Source organism: Mobula hypostoma, chromosome 4 (genome assembly GCF_963921235.1).
Source record: "Mobula hypostoma chromosome 4, sMobHyp1.1, whole genome shotgun sequence".
Lineage (NCBI taxonomy): Eukaryota > Metazoa > Chordata > Chondrichthyes > Myliobatiformes > Myliobatidae > Mobula > Mobula hypostoma.
In genome coordinates this window covers 109398826-109424231 of record NC_086100.1, presented here as the reverse complement: position 1 = coordinate 109424231, position 25406 = coordinate 109398826, and the positions used below count along the sequence as shown (strand labels likewise).

At 41.1% G+C, this 25406-nt stretch overlaps 1 protein-coding gene across 4 annotated transcripts in view; it reads right to left on the bottom strand.

The window, feature by feature from the left end:
- Window positions 1-25406, bottom strand: part of acox3 (acyl-CoA oxidase 3, pristanoyl) — a 157684-nt gene that overhangs the window by 90368 nt on the left and 41910 nt on the right. For all 4 annotated transcript variants that reach the window (XM_063046352.1, XM_063046351.1, XM_063046353.1 and 1 more), the window contains 4 exons: window positions 21849-21938; window positions 15128-15271; window positions 11990-12078; window positions 1166-1262 (listed from right to left, as the gene is read on the bottom strand). In XM_063046352.1, coding sequence (XP_062902422.1) covers window positions 1166-1262; window positions 11990-12078; window positions 15128-15271; window positions 21849-21938 — 420 coding nt within the window. The remainder of the gene's footprint in view (window positions 1-1165; window positions 1263-11989; window positions 12079-15127; window positions 15272-21848; window positions 21939-25406) is intronic.

Below are 25406 nucleotides of genomic sequence, written 5' to 3'. Positions count from 1 at the left end.
TTCAAAGGAAAGCAGAAGAGCCCATGAGAAAAGTTAATAATACAGTAAAGCCAGAGAGAAGGGGAAAGTAGGAGCCATCTATCTGTTTTTGATCTGCATTGTATTCTTTGACGTGTGTTTACTATGGTAACCAGTCACATGGGAGATGGGGGTGCATGGTAAAAGTGGTTACGTATTCCTGCTTTGTGCTGGGCAGCTTAGTTTGGAGCTGGTGACCAACGGATGTCATTTATTTTGTTGACAGCTTAAATCTGCTTAGTTACAGTTGAGCTTTGTTTAACATGCACTTAATTATGTTTATTTGCATCACTTCAAGATGGAATGTTTTGCTAGTTACTAATAAAGGATCGAACACATTTCTTCAACTTTGTGGAATGTTGTAACTAGACTGACTGTAGTGTCACACAAGATAACAACCGTGCGTGGTTGCTGGCAGTGGCAATGGCTTGTTAGAATAGCTACTCCAGGGAAGGTGGAAGATGTGATGAAAATGGACAAGCAAAGCTAACTGGCTGTACAAATAACCAAACCAATGAACCGTGATGATTGTGATAGCAATGAAGTGTAAATGAAGGAATACACAGAAGCAGCAGCATTTCTCTACAGTGACACGTGCAAAAATGCTGCCGGAACTTAGCAGGTCAGGCAGCATCTATTGAGAGGAATGAAAAGATGACACTTTGGGCCGAAACCAAAAGTAGTACAATTTCATATTTTTGTTAACTATTTCAATGCTCTCAATACACACTGAGAGCCACAAGAATACTAACATACTGCAGATAGAACAACTTTATGGCCATTGAAAAAAGGAGTTTCCAAAATTTACTTTATAAAAATTAACAGATGTAAAAGCCATATCTGTACATTAGCCAGTCAAGACTCAAGTGAAGGGACTAATCTCTTTAGCAGTGACTATTTATGTAAGCACTGAGCCTCGTTGGCCGTAGTAACCTGTTGTACTGGAGAACCCTTCATTAAAATACCATTCTTGATTGTAAAGAGACTTTTAAGCACAATAAAGAGTACAGTAGATGTCCAGAGCCAACAGATAGAAAATTGGAGCTATGGTCATCCATGATTGCTTTATCAATGCTTTTAATGAAAGCCAATATGAGCTGAGGAAATATAACAACCTACAGACCATAATTAATTTAATAGGAATCACCTTCGACGAAGTTACATAATTTCCTTCAGGCGTCACATCTCCATTTCTGTTGAGCAGATTTTCCCGAGGAATTCGAACATTGTTGAACAGACAAAATCTGTTAAAACAGAATCATATGAAAGATTCTGAATTAAAATCCGTGAGCTCTTATATTGTCACTTACACTGTAATTGGTTGGGAATTCACTGCACGATTCAGGAAAATTCTCCGAAAATGTGTAAAGAAAGTTTACGCTCATCAAAACTGGAGCTAAAAGGCTGGATCTTGTGCTGAGCATAAGTTTTGCATGTAACTGCACTGGGGCCATTCTGTTTCTTCCAGACTGGACCTGGGTTCAGTCTGCTCTTGAAAGGCTGGCTTCCAACTACCCAGCAAGGGCTAAAGAAATACAACACATGTATTCTGCAGGCAGAACTGGCTGACTACGCTTCTATAAAAGCCTTGATAGCATTGCTCTGTGAGTGTCACAGTGAGTAACAAAAGTATTTTAAAAAAGACTAAAATTAATACCTTAAAAAGTAAAAACATACATCCTCTGAGCATTTAAACTTCCTGAATCAGATAGAATAAAGCTGTCTGCTTTCCATTCTTTCAGCAAGCCTTTCAACCTACTCATTTACTGCTCAGCAGCCAGATTTTCAAAATCAAGAGCAGAGAAATCTTAAGAGTTTGCATTGTCCTGTTAGATTTAGGGAGCTAGCAGCATAAATCAGCAAAGTAGTTGCTTGGTTAAACTATAGCTGCACTGAACCTGGGATTTCCACAAAGAAATGCAAGTTCAGAACGAGAATTGACTTTACGTTCATTATTTAAACAGATGGCTGTATTTATAACCAATAGGAATTTGCCTCGTCAAATCATATCAAATGAGTGCTAAATATACGGTATAATAAAGAACTTCATGTGAGCCTTACACCTTGCTGGAAACATCCAGTCAGCAGCTTAGTCCATTTTTATGAAACAAAATTTATTATTTCACTAGTATCACACGAGAGTCCAAAACAAAGTTTATATTTTTCTGCATTATAAAATTTCAAAGTGAAGCAGCAACTGCCATTTTTTTTTTCAAATGGTAAAAGTCTATTTGGATGCCTTATAATGGGTATTCTAAATTTTATTAGTCCTTTAACTACAACATCAACATTGGATTCAATCTGGAACATTATTCCTACCCAGTGCAATGACAAGTTTGCTGAATTGTTATTGGTAAAATAGAAATTTGCTGTTCCCACTAAACTACTGTTTTACAGAAAGAAATAAACGTTATTTAAAAAAACAAATACAATATTTCTGAGAGTTTGTAGTAGGGTGAATCGTTCACCCTTCCAACTTGGACTTCACCTATAATATCTGTATATATTGTAGAGAGGTTGTGTTCTTGGGTTAAATGTCCATTCAGAAATCAGATGGCAGAGGCGAAGAAGCGGCTTCTGAATTGTTGAGTGTGTGTCTTTAGGCTTCTGTATTTCCTCCCTAGTGGTAACCATGAGAAGAGAGCATGTCCTAGTTGATGGGGTCCTTAATGATGGAAGCCACATTTCTGAGGCACATGCCCCTTGAAAGTGTCCTGGACACCACGAAGGCTAGTGCCCATGATGAAGCCGACTAATTTTACAACTCTCTGCAGCTTACTTCAATCCTGTGCAGTAGCCCCACCCCACCACCAAATAGTGATGCAGCCAGACACTATTTTATGGGTATTTTATTACATTTTATTATTTACAAAATCTCAAAAAGTAAATTCATAGGAATTTGAATGCATATGAGCAAACAGCAATTTCTTCTGGCAGAAACTAAACATGTGGTGGACATAGTAAAGCTGAAAATATTTTCCCTAAGTAGTATATGACTACCTGCAGAAGGTTGAACTGAATATTGTGAAATTCTTTTTGACATGCTTCTTCGATGCAATACTCTACAAGAACAGTTCACCTCAATGGGAAATAAAGTAGACATCTGGAAATAAATATTCCATATAACCAAATACAAACCACTGTAAGGGCCAGGGACCCAAACATTATTAATAAAATTCTCTATATGAATAAAATTGTACCATCATAAATTTTCGTTAATGATAATTGCAAGATGGAAGATAGCACTCAAATATAACCCAACATGTGCAATACCTCAATTTGGGAAAAGGGAAATCCTTAAAATGTTGTTTCCTCCTGCCAACTTGCAAATTTGCTAATTCCCTCAGCAATAAAACAGACATTTTGGTAAAGGACTATTTAATGTTAATTGAATAGATATTTCTATTTTCTGTGCATTTCTTGCTATTTGCAAACACGATAATCCATAATCTTCAAAGTTACAGACCATGCAGAAAGGTAAGGTCAACTTGACCAGGCTCAATGCACTGGACAAGTCTCATATGCAGTAAATTTGCTTGAGTTCTATGTCCAGTGTATATTTGTACAACGGTTAGAAAATTAAGATTCTGCAACTTATCAACAACACCTACTGGCTGAACAGATGTTTTAATGTTAGTGATTGGGCCTTAAATGGAAGACACTTTATAAAGAGATATTTCACCAATGGATGCCAAGAGAATAATTATGTAAAAGTCATGTTTATCTGTACAAGTTTCATTACACTGAATGAACAGATCATGACGAGGACGCACAGTGGGGTAGAAATTTGTCATTGGTGATGAAAGTGTGCTTGAATATCAGCCTCATATTCAGAACTGCACATCAAAGCTGAATATGCACAGGAGGGTATAACCAGTGGGGGGGAATACTTGCACACATTTAATATTCTTTGTCAATGTGCATTTCTACTTCAGAGGCACAATGACATTTGACTTGCTGGTGGTCAGTTTTCACTGATCATGATAATGCAGTGTCAAAGACAACATCAGTATCTTGTGCATTGCCTTCCTCAATAAAGAAGAAAAAAATGAGCACATTCTTCGAACACAAGCATATCCAATTACTCCTATTGAGCATGTTAAAAATGATCAAAAAACAGTAACACGCACACAAAAATGTTGAAGGAACTCAGCAGGTCAGGCAGTATACATGGAAAAGAGTAGACAATTGATGTTTTGGGCTCAGACCTTTCTTCAAGATGGGGAGGGGGTGAAACCAGGTGGATGGGAAAGGTCAAAAGCTGGAGGTGAAATAATCAGATAGGAGAGGAGAGTGGACAACAGGAGAAAGGGAAGGAGGAGGGGTCCCGGGGGAAGTAATAGGCAGGTGAGATGGAGATAAAGTCAGAGTGAGGAATAGAGGGGCGGGGGAGTTTTGTTCACCATAAGGAAAGAAACTAATTTTTTTGTGCTTACTGAAGGCAAGGATCTAGAAGATCCCCTATACCACTTGTGGACAATGAAACTGCACTGCAGGTTATCAGAACCATGTTTTTGTAGTTACATAAAGATCAGAGTTGCAACAGCCAGCTTTACACAGTAATGTTATTGGGCGTAATGTTGCAATGGGACTAATGTACACTTCAACACAGCAATTCCTTACTGATATCTGTCAAATTGTTACAGTCCCCAACATGTAATGTAACAGATATGATCTTTGCAGGTAGTTCTTAACACAACTACGATCCTCTGGCTGCTGAGGATATTATCCCTGTAGTGTGGTGATCAGAACTACACACAATACTCCGGGTGTGGACCTAATCAACATACTGTACAACTATACCATGACGTCCCCATTCTTATACTCAATGCTTTGGCCAATGAAGGCAAGCTCATTACACACCTTCCTCACCACCCTGTCTACCTGTGCTCCCTACGACCTCTCTGTTCAACCTCCCAGGGACTGGCCAACCACCACTTATGTCTGTCCTGGTTTAAATATCCAAAGTTCTTCACTTCAAACTTGTCTGACTTAAATTTCATCAGTCATTCCCTTGTCCACTTTCACAGTTGATCTGAATCTGTAACCTTAGACAACGCGCTTCACTGTCCATTATACCACCAATTTTGATGTCACCTGCAAGCTTAAGCATCATGCCTACATTCTCATCCGAATCATAAGTAATATGACGAAGAACAGAAGACCCAACACCAGTTCCAGCTGCACAGTACTGGTCACCAGCCTCCTATAAGGAAAAAAAATTCCTCACTGCCCCTTCTTCTTCACCACAGAGGCAGTGTTGTATTCAACTGGCTAGGTCACACTGCAGTCAATTTCTTCTAACCTTCTTGTCTAGACTACCATGAGGGATCTCATCAGAGATCTTACCAAAATCCACACAGACAAGGTGTACCACCCCTGTCTAATCAATCTTCTTGGTCTCCTCTTTAAGAAAATTCAAAAGTTTGTGAAAGATGGTTTCCCACACATAGAGCCATGCTGATTATCCTTTACAAATCCTCTCATTCAGAATCCTTTCCAATAACTATCCTTTACAAATGCAGGTAAATCCTCTCACTCAGAATCCTTTCCAATAACTATCCCACAAATGATACAAGGCTCACCAGCGTATAGCTGCTGGTCTTATTCCTGCTGCCTCTCTTAAATGAAGGCACAACATTTGCTTCCTGCTATTCCCTTTAGGCTAACAAAGATATAAAAGCCTGTGTCCAGGCCCTAGCATTCTTGTCTCTTGCTTCCAATGCTATCCTGGGAAACACCTGGTCAAGGCCCAGAGACATATCCACCTTCATGTGCTTCAAGATCTCCACCACCATCTCTTTTGTAATGTTGATGTGGATATGTCCACGATATTTAAACTTACTAACCATGTTCTCATGTTCCTTCCCATGAACCCACTAGCTTCCATGTCCTTCTCCAAAGTAAATAAGTACAGTAAGTATTCATGAGAGACCTTGCCTATTTTGTTCGGTTCCACACATAGATGCCACACTCTTTCCCCAGATACCCTTTTACTCTTCATATTCTTTCAGGGATCAGCTTCACCTTATCTGCCAGGGATGCTGCTTGGCTTATTTTGACCCTTCTAATCTATTTCTTAAGTGTACTCCTATATCCCTTATACACCTCATGTGACTCACTCGATCGCAGCTACTTACACATGACCTTTGCCTGCTTTTTGTTGACCAGGACCATAATATCTATCATTCACTAAGATTCCCCAATTGTATTGGCCTTGGAACATGCTCATCTGAACTCTTTTCATTTTCGAAAGCCTTCCACTTGCCCGTTGTCCCTTCACATACAAACAATCTCTCCCAGTTCTCTTTTGTGAGTTCCTGTCTGATTCCATCAATATCGGCCTTCCCCAGCCTGGGGCCCATGAACCCCTTGCTTAATGGTATTTGGTCTACGGCATAAAAAAAGTTTGGGGACCTCTGCCCCAATAGGACTTTGACTATAGGGAAAGTCAATATTTCAAGATACTGAAGCTAACAGGGTTACTGTCACTGATCGCAAAATACTCCCCCACCCCTTGCCCATTTCCCAAGAGGGGATCAAATATTATCATGTTTTCTATTACTTCATTAAAAGATATAATTAAGCAAATCAAAGAATCCAGATTTAGCAAATCAAACAATCCAGATGTTACAAATCTGTCTTGACATTAACACAAATTTCCAAAAATGTTTGTTGACCTTGGTTGCTAATTACTAATTCTACAACCTTATACCTCACTGTTTAAAACTAGCTAACCTGTAATTGCTATTGTCTATTTTCTTTATAAACTTTCTTAATAAAGAATATCATAATTTCTGCTTTTAAACCACCTGCTACCTTGCCAATGTCTAAGGAAAGTTGGAAATTTATGGCAAGCCTTTCTACTATCTGCACCCTTAGCAATCTGGGAGACAATCAATCTAGATTAGGTTCCTTAATCACTCAAAACACAGCCGATCATTCCGGCATATTAGGGTTCAGGCTGAAAACACCACCCACTCTCCAGATCTCCAGCTCACATCTGAACTGATTAGTGAGTCAAATGCTCAACTATCAGGACTTCCAAACAGTTAGATGCTGGATTATTAGGAGTTTTACTATATATACAAAAGACAAAAGATTTTTGAGCTCTCTTTCATATTAAGTGTAATTTTATTGACTTTTAAAATCTTTGCCAATCTCATTTTCCTCTTTGTTTCCTCCCAGTTCACTATATTTAGCTGTGTTCTCACTTGAAGAATTCACCTGACATGCATCATACCTCAATGGGGTTCAGCGAGAAATATATTCCTATTGGCAATTTGCAAAGAGCTAATGGCCGGACCATTTATATGTTGTGATTTGGAATGGTGCTGGTGGTGATGGGGGTTATATTGAGCATTGTAACATTAACTCCTATAGTTTCTTTGTGAAGCTCTGGCCTCACAAGTATCACACCTGTGAAGTTAAGTGACACCTGTCAAATGTTTTTTTAAACTGTGGGAATGTTGACAAGTAAATGTCATGCGAATCTATTTTGCTTGACAACTCAGTCCATCTACATCTTCACCTTCTTTAAATTTAAAAAATATAAATAAAAGAGATTCTGTCAGAAAGCTACAATCCATGATGATGTGAAGACACTTTAACCTACTCAAAGTTCAATCTAACCCTTCCCTTCCACATAGACCACATAGACATCCATTCTTTCACCTACGTGCCTATCTACGTATGTCTCTAACGTCAGCCCTGGCAGTGTGTTCCAAGCACCTACCATTCTGTGTGTTAAAGAAAAACTACTTCTGACATTCCCTCTGTATTTTTCCTCCCAACATGTTAACGTTATGTCCTATTGCATTAGCCATGTCCACCCTGGGAAAAAAATCACTAGCTGACAACTTGATCTATGTCTCTTACCAACTTCTACACTTCTATCAAGTCACCTTTCATCCACTTCTCCAAAGAGAAAAGCACTAGTTCACTCAACCCATCCTTTTAAGACACGCTTTCTAATCTAGGCATCATCCAGGTACTCCCCTCTGCACCTTCTCAAAAATAATCCACATCCTTCCTATAATATGGTGACCAGAACTGAGCACAATATTCCAAGTGTGGTCTCACCAGGTTTTCATAGAGCTGTAACATTACCCTGTGGCTCTTGAACTCCAACGTACTGTATGCAATCTTAACCAGCCTATCAACTTGCACAGCAATGCTGATGGATCTATGGCCCATGTCTACTGCCTTCAAGATCAACCTTCCAAAGTGAATCATTTCACATTTCTCTAAATTGAACTCCATCTGCCACTTTTTAGCCCAGCTCTGCATCCTGTCAATATCTCTCAACAACCTGCTTGTTGTTCATCCATTGTCATCGTCGATGAAAACCTCAACACCATTATGATGATGATGATGGTGTCCAGACTAGCGCATGATTTGGATTTAAGTGAGGGAAAGTTACGCAGCATCAGCCTCACTCTCTCTTCCCAATTCCCATCTGGATCCAGTGGCAAGACTAGAGTCGAGACGACTGGAGATGGGACTAGGCGCAGTGGATGACCAGGACGTCTTCTGTGTCTTGTCCTACTCTACACGTTCCACAACACTTGCAGAAACTGCCTTCTTGGCCGTTAGACCTTCCATTGGTCTCGTCCGCTCAACCCGCCAGTGTCTGTCTTCACATGCTGGGATAGACAACTCCCTATCTCACTGAGGGTTTGAGACCCGTCGGCAACCCTCGCCTGGTTTAGCTGGCTTGTCGAAGCCGTTGCCCGAGGTGTGGCCACTGTCGCATGCAAACAGCTACGGGGAGCCACAGGTGAGAGCTGAGTGCCAGGTGGGGACCAAAGGTGGACTAACCGCCTTGAAAAGGACGCAACATGTTCCCCCACCAGAGGTGCTGCCCCTCCCTGACACCCCATACACCTCTGCATCCTGTCAATGTTCCTCAACAACGTGCTACACCATCCATCACACCACCAACCTCTAGGTCATCTGCAAACTCAGTAACCCGTACTTCCACTTCCTCATCCAAGTCATTTATAATAATCACAAAGAGCAGGGGTCCAAGAACAGATCTCTGCAGAGCACCACTGGTCACTGACCTCCAGAAAGAATACTCTCCATCTCCTACCACCCTCTGCATTCAGTGAGCAAGTCAATTCTGAATCCACACACAGCCGGTTTTCCTTGGATCCCATGCTTCCTGACCACCATGGGGATCTTTGTCAAATGTTTTAATAAAATCTGCATACATATCCACCGCAATACTTTCATCAATTTGTTTTGTCACTTCCTCAAAGAATTCAATCAGGCTCGTGAGACACGACCTGCCTCTCACAAAGCCACATTGACTACCCCTAATCAATCTTCTCCAATGCTTATACATCCTGTCTCTAAGAATTTTCTCCATTAGATTGCCCAAAACTGACATAAGACTCACTGGTGTATAATTCCCAGGGTTATCCGCACTTCCTTTCTTGAACAAAGGAATGGCGGGAGGTGGGTGGTGGTGATTTAGGTCCTTGGGAGGTTGGTGGGTAACTGCTCTGTATTATGGTCTAACTATTAGTATAATAATGGCTGTTATTCTTTTATGATTTTTGTGAGAAATAAAAGGACAAAGAAGAGGATATTAAAGAAATAAATGGGTACACATTGAAGTAGATGGAAGAAAAGGGAATTTTGGTAGGGTTTTGAAAGTGCATCATTGCTTTATATACAGATATATGCATATTTCAATTGCTGTGTTTGGTAAAATGTAATGTTGTCATGAAATGACAAAAAGGCAGGAATGTGGAAATGTAGTAACAAAATAGCATTTTTGTCTGTAACAAAATGGAACCTGTATTGTACCAGAGTGCTTTGCTGATAAGTGTTTGTGCAACCTTGAGTACATGACAACCTGTAGAAAGACAGGCGAATTTGGTTTCTGGAAGAATGCTAAGTACACTAATTAAGCAGACTAACAGAATGTACCCTGTCTTTGAACTGGCACAGGCAGATAACACTTGTGTATGAAGGAGTGATTATGTTGTCTGCTTTTTTGAAGCTATCACTGGCTATTGTGCGGTGTTAATCTTCCCTTGCTGCAAGGAAAATAAACATGCTTACTTATTTACTATGAGTTACTTGTTGTTTGTTATATCCCTAAGTATATCTCACCAACATCCTTCATTGTTTCTAAGCTTAAGACCCTTGTAAGAAATGCCACACGTTGTATTTGCATGCAAACTTTTTCATGCTTCATGCTCAAGAATACCTAGGTCCCCCTATATTTCACTTACTTGCAATCTCTCTCCATATATAATTATCTGTCCTATGTTTCATTTAACAACAGCGCATGAACTCACATTTACCCACATTTTTCTCATCTGCCAAGACTGAGTGAGTAGACTATATCCTGTTGAAGAGTCTCTGTAACCCTAATGTAGCATGCCCTTCCACCTCTTTTCCTATCAAACGTGATCTTGGATGCCTCGCATGCTGTCCCCTTCTCCAAGCCTTTTAATACTGTGGGAATAAAGGGAGCCTTTTCTGGTGGGCTTCCAGTGACTAGTGGTGTGCCGCAGGGGGCAGTGTTGGGGCTGCTTCTTTTTGCATTATATGTTAATGATCTGGATGGTTGAATTGATGGCTTTGTGGCCAAGTTAGTGGATGATACAAAGATAGTTGGAGGGGCAGGTAGTGCAGAGGAAGCAGGGAGTCTGCAGAAGGACATAGGCAGATTGGGTGAATGGGCACAGATGTAGGAGATGAAATACAGCGTAGGAAAGTATATTTGGTAGATGGTTTAAAGGCATGGACCGTTTTCTAAATCAGGGGTTCCCAATCTAGGGTCCACAAACCCTTTGGTTAATGGTAGAGGCTCATGACATAAAAACGGTTGGGAACCACTGTTCTAAACAGATAGAACATTCAGCAATTGGAGATGCAAAGGGAAAGCCCTCGAAAATGATTCTCTAAAGGTTCACTTGCAGACTGAGTCATTGGTAAAGAAGGCAAATTTAACGTTAGCATTAATTTCAAGAGGAGACTAGTCCATTCAATATACAAATTAAAATCATGACTCTTTGAACAGAGTGTCCAGGTAACTCTCCCTCGAGATATGTTGCAGGATCTGAAGCTCAAACTCCTGCTTACTAACCCTGAGCCAAAGTTCTCTAGGCAGCCAAGCCTGCTGCAGATATTATGGTAAACAATAGTGGAATCCAACAGTCCCCATAATTTGTAATTGTAGCACATTGCTGCCCAGCTGTCTCTGTTCTACTTAATGAAATAAATTACATTTAATTATGTTAAATATGTACCCTATTGATATACTAATGATCCAGATTTAAAACTCTTCCTCAATCTGAACAGACAGCAAAGTCACTCAACCTTTTCCTGTGATGTCACACCTTGTCATTGGCAGCTCTTTGGAGGTCCTTGCTTTTTTACAACTGAAGTCAGATCTCTGGATGTGCTATCTATCTCAGATCCCCCACGCCTACAAAACCAGCTTCCACTCTCACTGTGTCAGACGTCCTGCTCTTTCCAAACTTGCCTATGCTCTCCCTGTCTCAGGCTCTTCACTCTTTTTAAACTTGCATTTACTCTCAGGTCTTGGGCCACCTGCTCTTTAAAAACAAACCACTTTCTCCTGTATCTCCTTTGTAACATCATTCCCCATGCTTGTCTTAGTATATCGCTGCATCTTGGGTTAAAAATGTTATACAGATACAAATCATTATTAATTCTCCAGCTACTTAAAACATATTTACATTTTAATTTGGATAGGTTAAGTGAGAAGTGCACATTAGTTGATGGACACAGACCAAATTTATTTTGATTTTTTATTTCTGTGAGTTATATTTGCCCTTTTGTCATAAAGTTGAAGTAGTAATGAGACTGTCCATGCTGTGATCAGTTTGTTGTAATTATTTCATTTTAATTATGACAAAAAATGTAAAGAGTTCAAGAAAATTGATTCATATTAAAACTGGAAAAAAAAATAGAACCAATACTTTACCCATTATCCACACCATTGAATCCTATCTTCTTTCCAATATCTCCAACTATTATTCCAGGTATTGAAAACAGTGTCTTGGGGTCTCTGATCTAAATACAATAAAAGAAAAGTCTATGGAAATAAACTGACTAAAGGATTATAAAATGACTTTTCAATGCTACAGTTCAAACCAGGCTAAGAGATTGAAAGGCAATGTAGGCCGCTGTTATACAAGTCATTTGGATGAATTGTTTTCCTGAACCTAGCATTCTGCTTCACTGTGGGTGACAGTGACTTACCTCTCATGGTCTGTCCTTCTTCACTCTTCTCCCTCCCAGAGCTATGATAAGAATTCCATTATACTACCAATACAGTAATCTTACGGTAATCTACGACAGAATCTTAATTGCTGATTTCTAATAATCTTCTGCAAGATATGGACATTTGTTTTGATGATTACAAAGATATGGCTTACAGGAGAGCAGGGGTCGGTGGGGTGGGGGAGAGCTACTGAAACAGCTCACAACTGTGTAAAGGGATTATATTTTAGAAAGATAATTGAACAAAACTATATGGACTATATTAAGGGGAAAAATGGCAATGTACTGAACAGATATTTGAAACAACATTAAATTTCACCTTTTTTGTTCTTGACCACAAACTAATCAATGGGGATACCAATGAGCAAACCAGTGGAAATATTTTTAATAAATTCGCTGATTTACTCTCTCTACACCCATGACTGGACCACGTGGCTAGGCATAGCTCTATAAACTTGCTGATAATATAACCATTGTTGGCAGAATTTCAGATGATGACAAAAGGGCGTATAGGATTGAGATATACCAGACAGTTGAGTGGTGCGCAGTGACAACCTTGTACCTTGTTAGTAAGATCAAAGAGCTGATTGTGGATTTTGGGAAGGGTAAGACAAGGGAACACAAACCAATCCTCATAGAGGGGTCAGATGTGGAGAGAATGAGCAATTTCAAGTCCCTGGGTGTTAGAACCTCAGAGGATCTAACCTGGTTCCAACATATTGATCCAGCTGTAAAGAAGGCAAGATAGCAGCTATGTTTCATTAGGAGTTTGAGGAGATTTGGTTTGTCAACTGAAACACTAAAAAGCTTCTACAGATGTACCATGGAGAGCATTCTGACAGGCTGCATCACCATCTGGTTGGGGGCGGGGTACTGCACAAGATCAAAGTAAGTTGCAGAAACTTGTAAAATTAGTCCGCTCCATCATGGGTACCAGAGTCCAAGACAACTTCAAGGAGCAGTGCCTTAGGAAGGTGGTGTCCATCATTAAGGATCCCACCACCCAGGACATGCTCTCTTCACTCTGTTACCATCAGAGGAGGCACAGGAGCTTGATGGCACACACTCAGCGATTCAGGAACAGCTTCTTCCACTCTGCCATCTGATTTCTAAATGGACATTGAACCTCATTACTTTTTTATTACTGATTTTTTGCACTACTTACTTTAACTTAACGATTATATTTATTTATCTGTATTTCATTGTACTGCTGCCGTCAAATTAACAAATTTCATAATATAGGCGGGTGATATTAAATCTAATTCTGATTCTTAAATACAATTAACATTAAGGCAGTATTATAGCTGAATTTTAATTATGCAGGTATTCCCTGGAATATAGTTACTGTGAAGCTTCAGAATTACTAAACTGCACTCAAGAAATTGTCATAAATCTGAGAAGTGGATGCTCAAGTCTAGATGTAAGGAATGAAGCTGGACAGGGAGAAGATATCATTGGGAAGCCACAGCAACAGCTTCTGCATCCAGCATGTCGTTCTCTATAACTTCCGCCTTCTACAACAGAATCCTACAACTAAGCATATCCAGAAGAAGATGGTGCTAGTGAACAACACAACCAAGGGCGACAGCTTCCAGACGGTTCATGAAACTGCCTCTTTCACATTTTCTTTTTCTTTCAAAAGTGGCTCTGCTGCTGTTAGAGCCTGTGGTGTGTTTTCCTGGCTGATTAAGAGATCTGGCGCTTTGCTCTCTCTGGGGTTGTTTCAAGCGAAGTGTGCAGCGTCAAAGCCAGGAAGCCTGGTTCAAGCCCACAATCAATTCCATTTCTCACTGATTAAAGCACAGAGGACTGTGTGGATGGCGAGTGGGTGTTGCTCACTGCTGCTGGAGGAGGGTATCTGTGTGTGACAGTCTCCCTCTCACTCTCACTCGCTGCTACTGAAGGAAGGTCCCTGTGTTTGAATGGTCTCTCCCTTGTCGCTGGTGGAGGATGGTGCCAGAGTTGCAGGTCTTGGACAAGGTTTAATCAATGCAGTTTGAGGATTGTACTCTGTAGTTCATGTTATGATGTGTTTCTGGTACCTCCTTTTTTTTGCTATTTTGGGTGGTTTTGAATCAGGGCAGCTTTCAGATAACGAATATTGAGAAAAACATCAAACCAACCCCCCCCCCATCTGAAAAAAATGATGTAAACACAACAAAAAAATTGAGGGAAAAAAACACAGAATACAAAACACAAAATCGGAAGAGTCCAGGCATTTTGTTGTGTTTGCATGATCTTTTTTCAGATGGGGGGGGGGTTTAATCTTTTTCTTTGGACAGGTTCCATAGTTTTGTTTTGTGGTTGTCTGTGAGGAAGATGAACCTTGGGGTTGTATACCGTATACATACCTTGATAACAAATGTACTTTGAATCTTTTAATATTCCCCTTACCCCATACTCCTCACTTGCCCGTCACCTCCTTCTGGTGCCCCAACTTCCCTTTCTTCCATGGCCCAGTGCCCTCTCCTATTAGATTCCTTCTTCTTCAGCCCTTTACCTTTTCCACCTATCAACTCCCTGCTTCTTACTTCATCCCCCTTCCCCATCTACCCACTGGTCTTCCCCGTCACTTGGTTTCACCCCTCCGCCCCATTCAAGCACAGGGACCTTCAGAGATTCTGCCAACAAGTGTGGTGTCATGGGTGAATTTATAGGTGCTGTTTGAGCTATGTCTAGCCACACAATCATGAGCATAGAGAAGAACAGTGAGTTCATCATGCACCATTGAAGTGTGCCTGTGTTGACTGTCAGCGAGAAGAAGATGTTATCGCCAACCCATACAAATGCTTCATAAAAACAATTATGAATGGGATTCAGTGTTAAACACAAGCCTTACCTGAACAATAAAAGCATGAAGTCCATGACAAACTCCATCAGCCGTATAAAGCTGTGCAAATACTACAGCATGTGTGCCATTTTTCCCCATGTTTCCAACCCAGAATTTGGCTGCTTCAGAGTCAGGAGAATTGATGATAAATTCCTAACAGAAACAGAATAACGAGCCAGATGTAACTGTGCCAGAAGTTTTTAAAACTTAGACTAGCAAATCATTAGAAAACTTTATAATTATTGCAAAAAATATGGTATATAATTAAATGCATTGATATCACTGTATGGAAATATTAACAGAACACACTGATAAACACATGGAAACACCTTACCAAAAAAGGCTTAGGAACGTTTAATGTAAATTTTATTATCAAAGTACATATATATCACCATATACAACTCTGAGATTCATTTTCCTGTGGGCATACTCGGCAAATCTATAGAATAGTCACTATAACAGGGTCAACGAAGGATCAACCAGAGTACAGAAGACAACAAACTGTGCAAATGCAAATATAAATAAACAGCAATAAATAAAAAGAACAAGAGATAATGAGATACAGAGTCCCTAAAGTGAGATCATTGGTTGTGGGAACACTTCAATAATGGGGCAAGTGAGTGTAGTTATCCCTTTCTATTGAAGAAGCTGCTCCTGAACCTGGTGGTGCGAGTCCTGAGGCTTTTGTACCTTCTACCTGATGGCAGCAGCGAGGAAAGAGCATGACACGGGTGGTGAGGATTTCTGATGATGACTGCGGTTTCCTATAACAGTGTTTCATGTAGATGTGCTCAATGGTTGGGAGGGCTTTGCCCGCAATGTACCAAGCTGAATGCACTACCTTTTGTAGGATTTTCTATTCAAGACATTGGTCCTTCCATACCAGGCCATGACACAGCCAGTCAATACATTCTCTACGACACATCAATAGACGTTTGTCAAAATTTTAGGTGTCACACAGAATCTCCACAAACTCCTAAGGAAGTAGAGATGCTGCTGTGCTTTCTTCACAATTGCACTTGTGTACTGAGCCCAGGACAGGTGGTCTGAGATAGTAACACCCAGGAATTTAAAGTTGCTAACCCTCTCCACCTCTGATCAGAACTGACTCATGGACCTCTGCTTTCCCTCTCTCGAAGTCTATAATGCAGGATTGTTATGTAAACATTCATGGCTTCAAGGTTTTTGGATTAAATTCAAGCTGAAAAGGGGGTAACTTTATGAACCAGTGAGAGATTTGAGAAAAGATCAAGCATGGCTGCACTGAACCACCAAACTAAACAAAAGCAACCATACTGTGCACTGTGGATCCCTGGGAGACAGACGACCAAATATATAATGATTGAAAAAGCAATGGAACAGTAATGAGCAGGGGGAGGTGAAGAAGTTTGAGCAATTACCCCTAACTGGGATGCATTCAAAGTAAAAGAAACAAAGGACATGCAATTATTTTGTTGCATTCAGGTCTACCTTTTCAGCCAGTATGTAGCAAGTCCAAAGCCTAACAGGAGGTAATGCAAAGGAAATTATGGATTCAGTTTCAGGGAAAGAAGGGATATCCACCCAAATGTTTTTTGTGGTGCTGATCATAATTCAATTTGATTTAATTCACTTTTGAAAAGAATGAAAACAAAATAAGAATAAAGGCTTTGGGGTAGCCTGATTTCACTAGACTGAGAAGAAATTTAGCACAACTGGACTGGAAACTATCAGATCAAAAGAAACAATTTCAGCAAGAGATTCAAGAGCCTCAGGTTAAACTTCCTCCTACAAAGAAAAAGGAACAAAAGGGAGCTCATGTGAGATACCAGAAGTGAAAATAAGAAATATAATAGAACAGTATTATGGGAATATTAAGAGAAGTATTGTTCTCAATTAAAGCTTTATTTCCCAAAGCGCAGCAAACTCCCAGAATGCACTTTAAAAAAACTGTATTCAAGCTTTAATTATTCCCTTGGTCTTAAGGTAATATTATTTGTGTATATTTTCCATAAAAAAGAAAATTACCCCATAAAACCAAGTCTTTGTCAGATGAAGCCTTAAATCCAAGATGTCAAAATTCACATTTTTTTGTATTAATTGCTTAAATCATTGGATTAAGTGCTTAAAGTCTTGAAGCTGCTAGGTACTATGTAAAAACTACTTGCTGTTCAAAAGTCATCATCTTCTGCTTAAAAAGGTGAATGACAGAATCCATCATGACTCTGAATAAGTTACAAGTGGAAAGGATTCATCCAGGTTATCCAGTTCAGTAATATTTTAATTTATGGATTACAGTAAACATCCTAGATGATTTTCAAAATCCTCAAATGTAGATATTGTGACTTAGAAATCCAAAACCATAACTACTATCTCCATTACCTTAAGGAAAGGAAATTAAGAAAACCCTCAAATTGTTGCTAAACTATTTCCCAAAATGCCAATTCAAAATACAGTATTTATTAATTAACACATTTCCAATAAACACAGAAGTTTCATTTCTGGAAGTAGAGTTCCTCACACAAGTCACAACATTAACCTGAATTACATATGTCTATTAGAGAACTTGTCTATTCCCACTCAATCCTGATTCAACTCCATACCTACTAGGATTAAGTCATTAAAGACCAGAAATACAGACAGTAAATGAGTCCAGTAAATTACTCCTTGCTGCTATTCTTTCTTCTGTATCTTTGTACTTTTTCAGGTAACTGGAAAAGCTATATTAAACCGTTAAGTATAGTTTTCCCTATAATGAACATTACTAACCGCATGGACAAGACTATAAACAGTTAACTATTTCAAACTCTGAGCACAAGCATGACAGGCAGCAGACAGGTGGAGCATTGTCTGGTTCTCTTATTCTTACAGGTACTCAAAGCAATGATACCTCTGACCCAGAAGCAGATAACAGCTATCTCTGACAGTCCTGTGCTGCTCAGAGATACCATCATCTCCATGCAATACATAGGGGTAGATGCCTGCCTTCTTCTGGTCAGCCTGGACCAGGAGAATGTCTTCGACAGGATATCCCCAATGTATATGATGGACATACTCTCCAAGAGGGGGAGAGAGGGGGAGGGGGAGAGAGGGGGAGGGGGAGAGAGGGAGGGGAGAGGGGGGAGGGGTGGGAGAGAGGGGGACAAGTGAGAGCGGGGCGGGAGGTGGAGAGAGAGAGAGAGTGAAGCAAGCAAGCAATAGATATTGAGAACATGAGATGAAGAGTCCTTGAAATTGAGTCCATTGGTCGTGAGAATATTTCAATGATGGGGCAAGTAAAGTTATCCCCTTTGGTTCAAGAGCCTGATGTTTGAGGGGTAATAACCTTTTCTGAACCCGATGTTGTGAGTCCTGAGGCTCCTGTACCTGCTTCCTGATGGCAGCAATGAGAATACACCATGTCCTGGGCAGTGGGTTTTGAGGAGAGAAACGGAAATTGGATTCAAGTGCTCTACACTGATATCTATATGTAATTTAGTCAACAGGAAGGAGGCAGATAAGTCTGGAGTCAGGCAGGGTTGGTCACTCCCCTGTGTTTTTTTGTGTACTGTATAAAACTCTTTGCCAAGTCCATCAGGAAGGAAGAGAAGTGTTTTGCTAGGCAGTACAAGCACGTTACTTAGAACCTATCTGTGGTCAATGTTACTGTCTTCTGCTCAGATCCACAGTCAGCTAGCCAAATGATCAGCATCTGTAACCAGTGTGAGTTGGCTTCGAGGGCCAGTGTCAGTGGTGGTAACAATGAGATGGTGCTCTTTGGCAACTGGTCCGACTGAACAAACGCCACTTTTGCTGCCAGGTCTGACTACCTGAGGATGCTGGGGATTTGGTTTGAAAGGGCTGAAGTGTGTAACACATATCGGCAGAAGCAGATTAGAAAGGTCAATCAAAAATCTGGTCTGTGGAAATGACATTCAAAGCCAACAACTGGGAAGAACTTGGTCATCAAGTCCGAAAGGCTCTCAGGGCAGCAGTACCTGATGCAGGCATGGCTCGTTTCCCTCTTCCTCTGCCTTGGTAACCAGCAAAGCCATCCAGTTCATCTGGGGGTTCAGGGTGACATGAATCGGATGGGTCACGATGTACAAGTCCTCCTGGAATGGGAGTAATGATGTACCCAGAGTAGTCCTCAACCTGACGATCACCTTTGTGTGTAGCTGCATCAGACTGTACGTGGATCCAAAGTATATGGGCACCAAGTGTCACTACATGGCTGAGGTTGGATCTATCCCTGGTGTTGCAGTGGACAGGTCTGGCCCCACTGCTGTGCAACGTCCCAGTCCCAGTCCTTTGTGGGAGTCCGTCCAAGCAAACACTTTCAACCAAAGTCCATCAGGCAGTGGTCAGCACAGAATGTCCTACAGACAATGCAGTATAGGGAGTCCATGAATACTGTGAGGTGGCTCCTGAGAAAACTCCTCCAAGAATGCCTCATCACCAAAACTCACCAACATGCACCAAGACCTCACTTGCCAGCAGTGTGAGGAATCTTCAGTCAAATCCATCCTATACAGAGAACATACTGTCCCTAACACATGCTGTCATCAGGGTGGCTGTGGGAGCGAAGACATGGTCATACACCTGGTTACGGACGTGCTAAGAGAGTGTGGGGAAGGACGCATAGCACCTTGTTTCAGTGCCTCTCTAGCACCTGTGTAATGCTGGGCTCTGACCTATGGGCTCTTTCCAGAGGCATGAACTGAGACAGACGTCAACTACTGCTGTAAGGTCTTCAACCTGGTGAAAGTTGCCATTTGGACAGCTCGAAGCTTGTAGGTGAACCACAGAGATGACTGTTAGGGAATGCTGTGGACTGGCATATTTTGGGCTGCAGAAGTATGTTGGGGCGGGGGGGAGATGCACTAAGGCTTTGTGGGCAAGGACCACAATCCAGGCTCTTTCCACCATCACACGGTGGGGGGGGGGGTGCAGAGTTGGATGGGGAAGTCCCTCAAACACTAAAAGGGTGTATCACTTGAGGAGGCCACAAGTGGCAATGGTGCTATGGTTTAAGAAATAAATGAACACTACTGAGTGTAGTCAACATTAATTCAAAAATTTTGCACTGTTTCTTCGGAGATTTACAAAGATGTTGCCTGGGCTGGAGGGCATATCTTATGAGAATAGGTTGAGCGCACTTGGCCTTTTCTCCTTGGAGCGATGGTGGCTGAGAGGTGACCTGATAGAGGTGTACAAGATGACGAGAGGCATTGATCGTGTGGATAGTCAGAGGTTTTTTCCCAGGGCTGAAATGTCTAACATGAGGGGGCATAGTTTTAAGGTGCTTGGAAATAGGTACTGAGCAGATGTCAGGGGTAAGTTTTTCAGATAGAGATTGGTGGGTGTGTGGAATGCACTGCGGCAGCGGCGGTGGAAGTGGATACAATAGGGTCTTTTAAGAGCCTCTTAGATAGGTACATGGAGCTTAGAAAAATAGAGGGCTATGCGGTAGAGAAATTGTAGGCAGTCTCTAGAGTAGGTTACATGGCTGGCACAATATTGTGGGCCGAAGGGCCTGTAATGTGCTGTAGATTTCTATGTTCTATATTCTTGCTTTGTATGCACGAAGTTTGTTGTATTTACTGATTGTTTAAATATGTACACTATGACAAGACACTGATGGCCATGAATATTCTAAATTGTGAGTACAGTGTAATAATTTATTAATATAGATAACTCTCTTTTTCACCTCTCTACCCCTTCAAGATAAAATATAGCATTATTCTCTGTATGTTTAATCCTTTACAATTGCACAATTCTTCAATTCTATGAACAGGTCAGAAAAGTGACTTCTATCAGTTATTTGGTAATTTGATTCTTCATTGTATATGACATGTTGAGTTGATTACCTTGATATATTTTCTGTTGATCTTTAATAATAATTAATAAAAAAGATTTTAAAAATGAGAAAAGTGACTTCTTGTGCCAGGTCTCAATGGCTGGCCTCCTTGTCTGGGATGGATGATGACTGTTTTCCCAGCGCTGAACATACCAAGTCAGGGTGCAGCTTTGCTGGTTCCACCCGGGAGAGCTGAAAGCAGTACTGCCTCTGGGGGCACAGTGAGGAGATCCTGTTTCCAAAACACCTCTGACAAATGGCAAGGTCTATTGGGAACGTTGCTTGTTGTAAACACTTCTAGTATTTTTTTTACACAAGTTTCAGGCAGGCAATTAAAGACATTTTAAGTAAATTATTTAAAATATAGAAAAATTAAAATAATCTAAAATATATAATTCATGAAAATGTGGTAATGTTCAATGATTAAACATTGCAACTTGCTTTCTCCTCTTCATCACAGGCCAAAGCTCTAAAATCCCCATTGAAATGGAACCTGAGTGGTGAGTCCCCAGCAAAATACTGAAGAATTAAAAAAGACTGGTATTTGCCAAAGGATTAAAACAATCAGTCTGCAAGTCTGAGTGTGCTTGATATCATAGTACATTAGATGAAATTTTGGACTTTCTCAATTTGGAACCACTGTCAATACCCTGTGAAATTCATCCATTGCTGATGCCACCGAGCAACTTCTCATGACCACATGTGTGGCGAAGTTGAACTAAAGCAAGAAGGTGGAACCATTAACGCCAAAGTTCATGGAGGGTTTTGGCAGGACTCTGAATTAGAGACTGCTTAGCAGCACTTACTGCAGGTCTCCTCTCACCATCATAAAAGATAAAACCCAGAATGGTCAATTAATGGAAGCAAGGTACTTTAAGAAGCACGTAGTCAATCACGTTTGGAGCTACAAACCTGAGTGGCGGGATCATATTTGGCTGTTGTTCTAATTGCTTTGGTATTGCTGCCATGGCTCAACTCTGTCAACGCAAAGCATCCAAATATCTACGTACAATGAGAAATAAATTATAGGATCAATGTGTAATGAAGTGACCAATAATATGTTATAAAATATTTTAAAATTATTGCCAAACATCAAACAGAGAGAAGAATGTGGAAACAGGAGTACAGAAACAGGCAGGGGAGGGGGGTGGAGTAAGAGACAAAGAGAGAGGGGAGAGAAGAGGGAGAAGTAGAGCAGAGGGATGGTCTCTCCTGTCACTCTAACTCTCTTTACTCAGCCACTCATGCCGCGACCCCATCTCTCTCGCTACTGCTCCCTCTATCTTCCTATCCTGGTGCCTTCTCTGTCCCCTCCTTTCCTTCATGTTATTTCCTTACTTAATCTTCCCATTTCCTTCCTTTGTACTTCTGTTCCTTTCATTTTCTCTCTCTCTTAATGTCTCTGTCTCTCTCTTCCACCCCCACACCCTCTCCACAATCCCCTCACTCCCCGTGGCTGACAAGGGAAATTAGGGATAGTATCAATTCCAAAGAAGAAGCATACAAATTAGCCAGAGAAAGTGGCTCACCTGAGGACTGGGAGAAATTCAGAGTTCAGCAGAGGAGGGCAAAGGGCTTAATTAGGAAGGGGAAAAAAGATTATGAGAGAAAACTGGCAGGGAACATAAAAACGGACTGTAAAAGCTTTTATAGATATGTAAAAAGGAAAAGACTGGTAAAGACAAATGTAGGTCCCCTACAGACAGAAACAGGTGAATTGATTATGGGGAGCAAGGACATGGCAGACCAATTGAATAATTACTTTGGTTCTGTCTTCACTAAGGAGGACATAAATAATCTTCCAGAAATAGTAAGGGACAGAGGGTCCAGTGAGATGGAGGAACTGAGCGAAATACATGTTAGTAGGGAAGTGGTGAAGGGATTGAAGGCAGATAAATCCCCAGGGCCAGATGGTCTGCATCCTGGAGTGCTTAAGGAAGTAGCCCAAGAAATAGTGGATGCATTAATGATAATTTTTCAAAACTCGTTAGATTCTAGACTAGTTCCTGAGGATTGGAGGGTGGCTAATGTAACCCCACTTTTTAAAAAAGGAGGGAGAGAGAAACCGGGGAATTATAGACCGGTTAGCCTAACGTCGGTGGTGGGGAAACTGCTGGAGTCAGTTATCAAAGATGTGATAACAGCACATTTGGAAAGCGGTGAAATCATCAGACAAAGTCAGCATGGATTTGTGAAAGGAAAATCATGTCTGACGAATCTAATAGAATTTTTTGAGGATGTAACTAGTAGAGTGGATAGGGGAGAACCAGTGGATGTTGTATATTTGGATTTTCAAAAGGCTTTTGACACGGTCCCACACAGGAGATTAGTGTGCAAACTTAAAGCACACGGTATTGGGGTAAGGTATTGATGTGGATGGAGAATTGGTTAGCAGACAGGAAGCAAAGAGTGGGAGTAAACGGGATCTTTTCAGAATGGCAGGCAGTGACTAGTGGGGTACCGCAAGGCTCAGTGCTGGGACCCCAGTTGTTTACAATATATATTAATGACTTGGATGAGGGAATTAAATGCAGCATCTCCAAGTTTGCGGATGACATGAAGCTGGGTGGCAGTGTTAGCTGTGAGGAGGATGCTAAGAGGATGCAGAGTGACTTGGATAGGTTGGGTGAGTGGGCAAATTCATGGCAGATGCAATTTAATGTGGATAAATGTGAAGTTATCCACTTTGGTGGCAAAAATAGGAAAACAGATTATTATTTGAATGGTGGCCAATTAGGAAAAGGGGAGGTGCAACGAGACCTGGGTGTCATTATACACCAGTCATTGAAAGTGGGCATGCAGGTACAGCAGGCGGTGAAAAAGGCAAATGGTATGCTGGCATTTATAGTGAGAAGATTCGAGTACAGGAGCAGGGAGGTATTACTGCAGTTGTACAAGGCCTTGGTGAGACCACACCTGGAGTATTGTGTGCAGTTTTGGTCCCCTAATCTGAGGAAAGACATCCTTGCCATAGAGGGAGTACAAAGAGGGTTCACCAGATTGATTCCTGGGATGGCAGGACTTTCATATGAAGAAAGACCGGATGAACTGGGCTTGTACTCGTTGGAATTTAGAAGATTGAGGGGGGATCTGATTGAAACGTATAAAATCCTAAAGGGATTGGCCAGGCTAGATGCAGGAAGATTGTTTCCGATGTTGGGGAAGTCCAGAACAAGGGGTCACAGTTTGAGGATAAAGGGGAAGCCTTTTAGGACCGAGATTAGGAAAAACTTCTTCACACAGAGAGTGGTGAATGTGTGGAATTCTCTGCCACAGGAAACAGTTGGGCCAGTTCATTGGCTATATTTAAGAGGGAGTTAGATATGGCCCTTGTGGCTACGGGGGTCAGGGGGTATGGAGGGAAGGCTGGGGCGGCGTTCTGAGTTGGATGATCAGCCATGATCATAATAAATGGCGGTGCAGGCTCGAAGGGCTGAGTGGCCTACTCCTGCACCTACTTTCTATGTTTTTATGTTTCTATGTTTTTTCTTACTCATCCTCTTTTTTCTTTCACTTTCTTGGTGGTCCCATCTTTCCCCTTCACCACTTCTATCACAAGACCATAGGAGCAAAAGTAGGCAATTCAGCTCATCGAGTCTGCTCTTCCATTCAATCATGGGCTGATCCAATTCTTCCAGTCATCCCCACTCCCCTGCCTTTGATGCACTGGCTAATCAAGAACCTATCTACCGCTACCTTAAATGCACCCAATGACTTGGCCTCCACAGCCACCCATGGCAACAAATTCCACAGATTTATCACCCTCTGACTACAGTAATTTCTCTGCATCTCTGTTCTAAATGGATGTCCTTCAATTCTGAAGTCGTGCCCTCTTGTCCTGGACTCCCCTACCATGGGAAATAACTTTGCTATATCTAATCTGTTCAGGCTTTTTAACATACAGAATGTTTCTATGAGATACCCCCTTCATTCTCCTGAACTCCAGGGAATACAGCCCAAGAGCTGCCAGACGTTACTCATACGGTAACCCTTTCATTCCTGGAATCATTCTCGTGAATCCTCTCTGAACCCTCTCCAATATCATTATATTCTTTCTGAAATAAGGAGCCCAAAACTGCACACAATACTCCAAATGTGGTCTCAAGAGTGCCTTATAGAGCCTCAACATCACATCCTTGCTTTTATATTCTATACCTCTAGAAATGAATGCCAGCATTGCATTTGCCTTCTTCACCACCGACTCAATCTGGAGGTTAACCCTTAGGGTATCCTGCACAAGGATTCCCAAGTCTCTTTGCATCTCTGCATTTTGAATTCTCTCCCCATCTAAATAATAGTCTGCCCGTTTATTTCATCCACCAAAGTGCATGACCATACACTTTCCAACATTGCATTTCATTTGCCATTTCTTCGTCCATTCCCCTAAACTATCTAAGTCTCTCTGCAGGCTCTCTGTTTCCTTAGCGCTATCCGCTCCTCTACCTATCTTTGTATCATCGGCAAATTTAG